General features: G+C 37.7%; 1 protein-coding gene across 1 annotated transcript in view; it reads left to right on the top strand.

Moving 5' to 3' along the window:
* Positions 1-477: 477 nt before the first annotated feature.
* Positions 478-11,641, top strand: part of LOC128231574 (N,N'-diacetylchitobiase-like) — a 12,508-nt gene continuing 1,344 nt past the window's right edge. Inside the window, exons 1-13 of the mRNA XM_052944578.1 lie at positions 478-634; positions 3,579-4,241; positions 4,424-4,513; positions 4,788-4,985; positions 7,615-7,711; positions 7,982-8,153; positions 8,287-8,892; positions 9,058-9,294; positions 9,430-9,670; positions 10,005-10,129; positions 10,396-10,556; positions 11,057-11,275; positions 11,500-11,593. Of these exons, the coding sequence (XP_052800538.1) occupies positions 583-634; positions 3,579-4,241; positions 4,424-4,513; positions 4,788-4,985; positions 7,615-7,711; positions 7,982-8,153; positions 8,287-8,892; positions 9,058-9,294; positions 9,430-9,670; positions 10,005-10,129; positions 10,396-10,556; positions 11,057-11,275; positions 11,500-11,593 (2,955 nt within the window). The 5' untranslated portion in view covers positions 478-582. The remainder of the gene's footprint in view (positions 635-3,578; positions 4,242-4,423; positions 4,514-4,787; positions 4,986-7,614; positions 7,712-7,981; positions 8,154-8,286; positions 8,893-9,057; positions 9,295-9,429; positions 9,671-10,004; positions 10,130-10,395; positions 10,557-11,056; positions 11,276-11,499; positions 11,594-11,641) is intronic.

Genomic DNA, 11,641 nt, shown 5'->3' with positions numbered 1-11,641 from the left:
AAGCTTTGACGAATAATTAATCATTTTATGTATCGATACCTATTTGCAATGGTCTAACACTGGTTCATCCATAAACCATTGAATTTGGCGTTGTCTTTTTTACATTTAGTAATTTTAAAAATTTGATTGCCGAACAACAAAAATATGAAAACCCCACAACATTTCATAACAAAAACAGCAATCGATTCATTCACAATTTATTCTTTTTAAACCCTCATAAAGAACAATAATGATCATTTATAGTATTTACGTTGTGCGACAACGTCAAAATCTGACGCAAATAACCTCGGTGACTAGTCAATAAGAAACCACAAAAATAACAAATTAAAACGTTTGAAGTTCGCATGCGAGCGTCCACGCTAATTAGCATATATTTTGTAAGGACATGATGGACTAATTAATTGTCACATTATGTCTTTCCTACAGTTTCGCTTTTGCGCACGTTTGCAATAATTACCTTAAATATGATGTTTTTATTATCTGTCATGTGACGTTCATTACCGCTGTATTCGTCACGCGATGTGATCCTATATATGTACAGTAACGTTTACAGTTTAGATATCTCAGATACGTTTTGTGCCCATGATGATGTGGCCCTTAACTCCAGCCCGGGTGCTGATGGGCTTAGTCGCAGGTAAGGATTGCTTTCAGATTTTAGTTTTAGACTATAAATAATTTTAAGACAATGCGCCATATGTTTGTACAATGAGTGTTTTCTTTAAAATATGTAATACGTAGAACATATTGATTAAAATCTTATGTATGAAGTATGTCGGAGAGAGTGAAGAGAGTGAAACCTTTGTCATTAAGATTTTAAACAAAATGTTCATAGTGACTTGGATTAACCCATGTTTTCAACATGCTTGGATCCAAATAATATCGATATGTCTGTTGTAAAATGTAATTCTTAAATATAGAGCTTGGTCATTATTGGGAGCCGATTGGCGATCTCATTGGCTGTAAATGTAGTTTTTTTTAAAGTGACTCGCTCATGGTTTGTAAAATGCACTTTTTTAATCACGAAATAAAGTGTGGCAAATCGTTAAAACAAAAATACCAAAAGCCGGAGCAATTATTGATATTTGCTCAAAAATCGTCTTTGAAGACCAAAATTAATTACGACTGTAGTGTTGCGTGATTGGTTGATTGACATTATCACGTGATGTTATCAATGTATGGTAAACTGGTCAACATATTCGTTTTGATAAAGGTCGTGTGGACTAGAAGGCTGTTTTCTAACTTTTTCTTGAATTTACCGGCGTGGGTACGAACCCCACTAAAACCAAGATACTTTTCTTATGCTATACCTGTATTTTTCCTGCAATTTCGATATCATAGAGTAAAATAATGATAAGATATAAAATAAGTGTTTTCAGATGCATTACCGGGAAAAGTAATATTTGGTCCAAAAACATGAGCGAGTCACTTTAAAGGTCAAACTTTCGACACGTGTATAGCAATATATACTTGCAGTCTGTATACGTGTATAGTCTTATAATTCCAAGGTGTATACATGCCTTTAGTAAACATGTGTAGTCATAGAATACAGAAGTTTATTTCGATCCGGTTCAGATTTCCAACTTAAGAATATTGTATTGTTTAAACATTAAATATGAGCACCGCAAAAAATCTGAATGCACACAGTGTTTTTTTTATTCCGTATCACACACTAGCTTTGTGCACATGCGCGATTTTCGTCGAATTTAAAAGCTTTGGTAAAGAAAATTATTTTTATTTTTATTTTAATAATACTTAAAGGTATGAAACAAAAGAAAGACTATGTTAGTCAGTCTTATCTACTGAACTGCGCCACTTCTCGTTGCTTGCGTAAAGATACATCGCACTCACTGATTCCCTATATATACATGCAGCCGGTACACGTGTAAAGATGCATCGCACTGACTGATTCCCTATATTAACAATACATGCAGCCGGTGCACGTGTAAAGATGCATCGCACTCACTGATTCCCTATGTATACATGCAGCCGGTACACGTGTAAAGATGCATCGCACTCACTGATTCTCTATATAAACAATACATGCAGCCGGTACACGTGTAAAGATGCATCGCACTCACTGATTCCCTATGTATACATGCAGCCGGTACACGTGTAAAGATGAATCGCACTCACTGATTCCCTATATAAACAATACATGCAGCCGGTACACGTGTAAAGATGCATCGCACTCACTGATTCCCTATATAAACAATACATGCAGCCGGTGCACGTGTAAAGATGCATCGCACTCACTGATTCCCTATATAAACAATACATGCAGCCGGTGCACGTATAAAGACACATCGCACTCACTGATTCCCTATATATACATGCAGCCGGTACACGTGTGAAGATGTATCGCACTCACTGATTCCCTATGTATACATGCAGCCGGTGCACGTGTAAAAGATACATCGCACTTACAGAATCCCTATATATACATGCAGCCGGTACACGTGTATTGTCACAGACTTCAGAAGTATATACATGTAGGTAGTCGAAGCATTTCAAATATGTTTAGAAGAGAATGTTAACGTCTTTTAATCATACTAATAAATTCATTCTATTAGTTTTCATTCGATATGGTCAAATTGCAATGCCTTTTCAAATCATTTCTTTAATGGTGATTATACTTCTGTTTTTGTTTTAACTTTGGTTCAACGTGATCAGAAATCAGAAAAACTTTATTAATTTACATAATTTAAAAAAAAGAAGTTGATGTATATGCACAAGTTAACGTTAAATAAGAACGTGCTCGGCATAAACATAACTATTGCAACTATTAACAACGGTAAAATGCTCATGGTCATGGTACATGCACTCGTATTTTCTCTGAAGTCATTTGTCAATATGTTATGCCGGAGACAACATTTGATCGTAGTAACAACATCATTAATTATTTATGACATCCCACAAACTCGTGTTGACATCAGTATATCAATAACACTTATTAAGTCTGACGGTTTATGGCTCTTTATATCTTTTTTGAAAGATATTTATTTTTCATTTTGATCATGCGTTCACAAAAAAAGTTAGTGTTCCTTTTTTGATTTACTGCTTTTAAATTAATCAAGCTTAGCTCGGCAACATACGTTACGTCTGACATGTTTACCGCTTTGAACTCGTGGTCGCATGAACGTGTAAGATGTTGTACTGTTTGAATGTGCAAGATGTAGAATCACCTCGTGAATTAACTCAATACTATACGGTTCATGTCATTTCCGCTATGTACATTTGTATAATTATGAAAGCATATTTGTGCGTGAGGTAAGCTACAGGTTCAAACACTTGTACAGGCGTAAAGTATGCACAGTGGACACCATATTTCGGGGTGTAAGAACTATACTTGCCAAACTGTTCTGGGGTATCATATACAAAACCTTCATTTGAGTCTTTATTTTACCGTTGTGTATGAATGGCGCCATCTTTTAATGTTACGTCAATTTTCGAATTTCACCCTGGTACGCATATTTGGTTGACGTTGCAATAAAAACGTAGTATACACACGTGCGTACACAAAGCATTTGCAACCTGGTGCAGACCCAAATGTCTGACCTGGCTGTATATGTGTATTTCAGTGTCCACCGTCATCCAGCAGAGTAGCTCCCAAACCACCACTCAAGACACTGTAAACTATGCGGCAGCTAACCTCGAGGTGACAGCGATCGTGCGGACCAACCATATCATTGGCCAGCAGTTTCAAGTCCAACTTCAACTTAAAAACAGAGGAACAAACCGCATTCTGGATGACCCTAACTGGAGGATCTATTTCACGATGAGACAAGGCAGTTCCCTTACACAACGCGAGTTCACAGAAAACGGATTAAGGATTAATAGAAGTAAAGGGTGTTTCTTCGTCATATCTAAGAATCCTGGAGCAAATCCGCCGTTCAATGGGCTCATGCCAAACGAGAATTCAACTATTACAATGGTATTGAGAGGACTGTCCGTTTTCAGATATGACATCGATAACAATTTCGTAATGACCGCACGAAACTTGTATCCTCGAACGATAAACAGCACTACGGATAAGAACCTTGGCTTTGTTTTTCTGGACCCAGTCAACAGGACGGACGACTACTCCACGAGGACGCCGTACGATCGATTTATTGGGTCCCAGGGATACGCTGATTTGCGTGGCCTCGGCGAAAGCATGGTGCTACCGCGACCCAAGACACTAGTCACTCCAGAAATGGAGGCCATGGCATCAATGATTGCTCCGCCGCGCATGCCACCTCCCGGTAATCACGAACAAACGTCTAATTTTAAATATAACCGATCAATACTTAAGCGTTAATGACCAGATAAAGGCAACTATTATTTCGTTACTTCACAATTATTATTATTATTATTATTATTATTATTATTATTATTATTATTATTATTATTATTATTATTATTTCTTGTATTATTTTCTTTGTAGCTCGTCAGACTGTTGTGGATCTATCCGAGAATCAGATAAAAGTCCAGTTTGACACAAGCATAAGCAACGTCTTCAAGGCATATTTTAAGGGTATGCTTTTTAAAAAGTTCTACTAATATTATATTTGGAAACAGTTGCCCATCTATAACATATTCCTCTTTATTAATCTAGTATGTTTGAAAGAGAAATGCAAGCAATTCTCGCTTCTTAAAATATCTTACAGCTTTGGTGGTAGTTTTGGTTTAAGATTATGGAATGGTTTTAAATAACCCCAAAAAATAAAAATAATTGTGTTTGGATAAAAAGAATAATTAACAGTCTGTCAATCGTAAACGATGCGCATAATTCAGTTTTCCGTTTACAGAACAATTTTTGTCGATCGATGGTGTAACGCCGAGCCAGCTCACAGAGGTAAATACGCCAGCAGGACCGGGGCTCTATGTTTCCGTGGAGCTTACCGCGGACCCAACCATGACGGCGGACGGGTACAGGCTTGTGATTAACGGTACCGCTCCCAACCGGAATTACAATATCACACGTCTCTCGGCAAATACGGAGACAGGTGAGGGATAAAGGCTAAATCCATATAAGATGTCAGTGGTGTTATCTGGTTAATTAGTACCTCCAGAACCAAAGATATCAGTACTGTAATCTGGACAGTTAATGCATCTTAAATCAAAGATGTCAGTGGTGTTATCTGGTTAGTTAGTACCTCCAGAATCAAAGATATCAGTGGTGTTATCTGGTCCGTCAAGATATCAGTGGTGTTATCTGGTCAGATAGTACATCTAGAAACATATATGTCAGGGGCGTTATCTGGTCCGTCAAAATATCAGTGGTGATATCTGGTCAGATAGTACATCTAGAAACATATATGTCAGGGGCGTTATCTGGTCCGTCAAGATATCAGTGGTGATATCTGGTCAGATAGTACATCTAGAAACATATATATCAGAGGCGTTATCTGGTCAGTCAAGATATCAGTGGTGTTATCTGGTCAGATAGTACATCTAGAAACATATATGTCAGGGGCGTTATCTGGTCAGTCAAGATATCAGTGGTTATCTGGCCAGATAGTACATCTAGAATCAATGTCACCAGTGGTGTAATCTGGTCGGATAATACTTCTAGAATCAATGTCACCAGTAGTGTAATCTGGTCGGATAATACTTCTAGAATCAATGTCACCAGTGGTGTAATCTGGTCGGATAATACTTCTAGAATCAATGTCACCAGTGGTGTAATCTGGTCGGATAATACTTCTAGAATCAATGTCACCAGTAGTGTAATCTGGTCGGATAATACTTCTAGAATCAAAGATATCAGTGGTATTATCTGGTCAGTAAGTACTTCTAAATTTACATATATTATTACCGCTGTTAGTCCATATACTTCTAGAACCACTGTTATCAGTGGTATTTTAGGGGTTAATTAATATTTTAGACTCATAGAAATCCGTGGTATTATCCGGGTCAGTTCATACTTTTAGGACCATATATGTCAGTTCATTTTTCTAGCACTATAAATTGAAATGGTATTATTGTCGGGGTTGGTCCGTACTACTTGGACCGTAAATATTAGTGTTTTATTGGTTGAGTCAATACTTAAAGAAGCACATAATACATTGGTATTGTCGGAGTTGGCCCGTAGTTCTTTAATAATTGGTATTATCGGGGTAATTCCATACTTCTGAAATCATATATATCATTGGTAATGTCGGGGTTGGTCCGTTCTTCTTGAACCATATAATATTATATCATTGGTATTATCGGGGTTATTCCGAACTACTGGAACCATATAATATTATATCATTGGTATTATCGGGGTTATTCCGAACTACTGGAACCATATAATATTATATCATTGGTATTATCGGGGTTATTCCGAACTACTGGAACCATATAATATTATATCATTGGTATTATCGGGGTTATTCCGAACTACTGGAACCATATAATATTATATCATTGGTATTATCGGGATTATTCCGAACTTCTGGAACCATATAATATTATATCATTGGTATTATCGGGGTTATTCCGAACTACTGGAACCATATAATATTATATCATTGGTAATGTCGGGGTTGGTCCGTTCTTCTTGAACCATATAATATTATATCATTGGTATTATCGGGATTATTCCGAACCTCTGGAACCATATAATATTATATCATTGGTATTATCGGGGTTATTCCGAACTACTGGAACCATATAATATTATATCAGTGGTATTATCGGGGTTGGTCCGTTCTTCTTGAACCATATAATATTATATCATTGGTATTATCGGGGTTATTCCGAACTTCTGGAACCATATAATATTATATCATTGGTATTATCGGGGTTGGTCCGTACTTCTTGAACCATATATATCAGTGGTGTTATCGGGGTTGGTCCGTACTTCTAGAACCATATATATCAGTGGTATTATCGGGGTTGGTCCGTACTTCTTGAACCATATATATTAGTGGTGTTTTCCGTACTTCTGGAACCATATATATCAGTGGTGTTATCGGGGTTGGTTCGTACTTCTAGAACCATATATATCAGTGGTGGTATCGGGGTTGGTCAGTACTTCTAGAACCATACATATCAGTGGTGTTATCGGAGTTGGTCCGTACTTCTAGAACCATTTATATCAGTGGTGTTATCGGGGTTGGTCCGTACTTCTTGAACCATATATATCAGTGGTGGTATCGGGGTTGGTCAGTACTTCTTGAACCATATATATCAGTGGTGGTATCGGGGTTGGTCCGTACTTCTATAACCATATATATCAGTGGTGGTATCGGGGTTGGTCAGTACTTCTGGAACCATATATATCAGTGGTGGTATCGGGGTTGGTCCGTACTTCTATAACCATATATATCAGTGGTGGTATCGGGGTTGGTCCGTACTTCTAGAACCATTTATATCAGTGGTGTTATCGGGGTTGGTCCGTACTTCTGGAACCATAAATATCAGTGGTGTTATCGGGGTTGGTCCGTACTTCTAGAACCATAAATATCAGTGATGTTATCGGGGTTGGTCCGTACTTCTAGAACCATATATATCAGTGGTGTTATCGGGTCAGTTTATTTGTTTTCATTAAGAAAAGTAATATTTTCATTTAAATTTCATTTTTACACATTTCAAGCATAGTCTTTTAATCAAGGCTGTCTTTGTTTCAAAATTTGTTTTCTTTAATAGGATTGTGCAACGGTGTCCAAACAATCAAGTCCTTGGCTGGAGTGTTTAATGTAATTCCAATAGTAAACATTGACGACGACGCTGACACAAAAAGAAGGTATGCACGTATGGAAGAATCGGAAAAACACAACTTAAAGTAGATAGAATGCACGCTTGAAATATATTATTCTAACAAGATCAAATAATTAAGTTCACTGTTTGTAGGTAATTGGAAATCATGCGTAAAGAATAATGCGTAAAAAAATACCAATTACAAGTTCTATGGAAGGTATAAGGAATAAATGGTTTCTTTTTTAGCGTTATAAAATCATCTTTGAGTGCACAGATGTGTAAGTAAGCACAACTAAAAAATATTATTTTTTTTCAGAATGGTGAAGCTGGACGTCACAAAGAACTTCATCCCAGTGCCGCATTTGCAGAAGTTTCTGGACTTCATGCACATGTACAAGTACAACGAACTGGTCCTCGTTTTTGGCTCAGACGACGCCATGCGAATTTCGTTCAACAACGAAATCAATGACTTCCCTGAACTAGAATTGGTACGCTACATACGTTCCTACACGAATAATTCTCATGTCTCCCATATTCAAACGTTCCGCGGTACTTTTAAAACTTGTTATGTTGTAGAATTCTGTATCAGATCTGTAAATAACAACGGTGCTTATTTTTCAGTTCGGTTCAAACTACTGTAACGGCAAAAATATTCCGAAGTGTAACCCGAATTACTACTCAGGAGCTACCGACTTTTCAACCGCCAGTTCAGGCATTTACACTACAGAAGATATAAAAAATCTAGTAGAGTACGCCTATAGGAAAAACATTAACCTTGTTCCACGTGTAAATATCATCGGAAGCCTTCGGTCCGCAAAAAAGGCCTCTCATTTAAGGTTCAAGCGACTTGAAAGCATCGACAAAACAAGTGCTGATCGGTTCCATCTGATGTCGAATGAGCCTTCAATGGCCAGCCCGCCCGGCTCATGTTATAATGACGGCGTTCTAGACCCCTGCAGTCCGTCTACAATAAACTTTGCCTTCGCCGTAATCGATTACTTCAAGTCCATATACAGCGTCGCCGGTGTGCCTTTCACCGCCTTCCACGCCGGGGGAGACGGATTCACCAAGTTTTTCGGCCAGTTTGCCAGCTGTCAGGCTATGGGATACAACCAGGCCGCATCACTCAATTACATTTTGAACCAGCTGCAGACGAAGCTCTCCGATGTCACTCTAATGGTGCATGAGCATGCTGTTCTTGATATCAACACCGGCACGTGCTTAGAGGTAAATTCAATATATCCGATTTGGGAGTTTGTTTAAGGGTTGCTTTACAACTGATCACACATATAAGCTATAAACACTCTTATTTGACTTTCCAAAACCACATATGCTGTTTAGTTTTTATATGAAGCTTGAACATTAATATGGTTTATGTAATTCCTATTTAAGAAATCAACTCGTGTGGATTTGGCTAAGTTAATTGTCGAGTTCACGGATATGGCTCCAGGCTTGATGGAGGATTGGAACCTCACATCCGAACAAAAACAATTCTTGCTCAGAGAAGTCCGTCCGTATAACGAAAGTGATCCCAATGACGTGCCGGACGTGGACAGGAGGTTTAGCGGTACGAAGAAAGGAATCGCACCCTGGTCCAAATGCTACGACTGCGCCAACTATGGATACAAGGTACATGATTAATTAGCGACTAGAAACCTATGAACAACATTAATTAAAATGTGATCAGAACGCGCGGGCTTTCGGTAAAAGTATGATGTTTTACAAAAGCAACAAATAAATAAACAAAAAATATTTCCTTTACAGACAGTCCTTTCACCAGATAGCTTCTTCGATTTTTCCAATCCTTACGAGCTGGACTTCAACGAGCCTGCAACACACAAACCGGACGGTTTTTACATCATTGACCTGGGACGTTTGATGGACTTCGAGCCGTACAACATACACATAAACATGGGCACCGCATCTTCGGGAGCCACCTACCTCCCATATCGCTTTGCGGAAATCTTCAAAACCCCTACTTTAATGGCCCGTGAAAATATCGTCGGTATGTACCAGTCGTATAAGATTGTATTTATTAGGTGATGCAATACATATACATTTCACATTAGGGAATTGTTATTATGAGGAAGCACACTAAAGTCACTTAAATAATAGTATTAATGAATAAAGAAAACGAACTGACCATGTTGTCTTATACAATACATATATATAAACCACATCACACCTGTTATTGTTAAATTTGTATGTGTTTGTCCACAATAATGTGTTGGGCCGGTTGCCTTTATCAAATGAATTATTTGTATTGACTGATATGAATTATATACAAACGCTTCATTCTGCCCTAGTCTTGCGCACACGCATTCCTTCTACTTTGTTAGGTATGCAGGCGAGTCTGGACATGCCCTTGGTCCGCAACGAGTATCTTCTCGAGTACAACTCGCTGCGCTTCATCATGGCCGCCGAGAAAATGTGGAACCGAGGAGAGTTCGAGAACCTTCTGAAGGTTAGTGGAATTTCCTGTACCGGTAATGCCTTAAACGTGGATCATGGTCACTTGAGCCATATAATATATTGACAGAATCACATCCATGTGAAAAGCGCAAACTAGATATGATCGTTTGATGTTTTGGTCAGGCATTATTAGTATTTAGTATGTCCCATTTAAAGTTGATCGAATAATAGTAAAATGCTCAATTGGACAAGAATTAAGTCAGTATTCTGTACCTCATAATTTATTATCTCATCTCTACTCTCTACTCTCTTTATCAGGCTGAGGATTCGAGTACGCTGAAGAACATGACATTGGGGCAAATGCGGACGGCGATCCGACAGTCGGAGTATGTCGACATCATAAACACAATGGGCTACAAGGAGCTTGGTCGACTCGATAAATTGGGAATCACCTACAGGATACCAAAACTAGAGGCTCAGTAGGAAGACTTACTCTAAAAAAAGATATATATATATATATATATATATATATATATATATATATATATATATATATATATATATATATATATATATATATATATATATATATATATATATAAGCAGCACATTCATTAATGATAGTCTTGTACAATATGCGTGCATTCAGCTTATTTTTTTTAATGCACTCTAGCTCCCAAATATGATTTACCACAAATAATACAATTGTGTTAACTGATATTTTTGCGTTTTCAACTATTAAATACTCGGTTACAATATTGTTATCAGTAATTAATATTTTTCATAAATGCACTATTTATTAAGTAGTTAAAGGTTTATCACCCAAAATTATGATTGTTATACATCTGCGTGTATTCATTTTGAATAAGAGTGTTACTTGAACAGTTATTAATGAAAATGTGTTTCGTGCTCCGATATTTTTATATTGTATTACTTGTGTGTGCTATCCCACATCAGTGATTTCTCTGTCTGCTTGCAGCATCGACAACCGTATGTTGGCAGGACAGAAACCCCCGTACCCGGTTATTGCCAAGTCTGACCTTCCTAACATCCCCGTCGAGTACCGCAGGTACAACGGGGCTGGCGATAACAGTACAGCCTGGAGTGCGCTGTTTCGTGTGGACCCAGCAACAGGAGCGCGGGTTGGCGGACTCTTTGTTCCATTCCCCTATGGTGGCAGTTATCAAATGCGAACTACGTAAGCCATTCTGTCAGAAAATTTATGAATGTTTTTTTTTATTATTCTCACTTTTGAAAAAGTATATACTCAATTCTAGGGTTATGATCACACTAAAATAAATTCACCAACAAACACTTTCCAAATACATAATTTTGACTCTGATTGAATGTTGAAGACTTTAAACGGTTTGTAACGATTCAGGCAAATTATCAGGTTAATGTTCACACCTATGCTGTTTGCAGGAATCCACCAATAGATCCCTTCGTCCAACCAGTTGGCCCTAGGAAGGGAGAAACCTATTATTTTGAAGCAAGTCCAAAGAATTACGCCCCGAAGGTTTGTTTTCATTCAGAATACAGTTATGGTTTATTTATTTATTTTTTA

Source organism: Mya arenaria, chromosome 4 (assembly GCF_026914265.1).
Source record: "Mya arenaria isolate MELC-2E11 chromosome 4, ASM2691426v1".
Classification (NCBI taxonomy): domain Eukaryota; kingdom Metazoa; phylum Mollusca; class Bivalvia; order Myida; family Myidae; genus Mya; species Mya arenaria.
The sequence above is the reverse complement of the archived record's forward strand: the minus strand, read 5'-3'. Positions and strand labels throughout refer to the sequence as shown.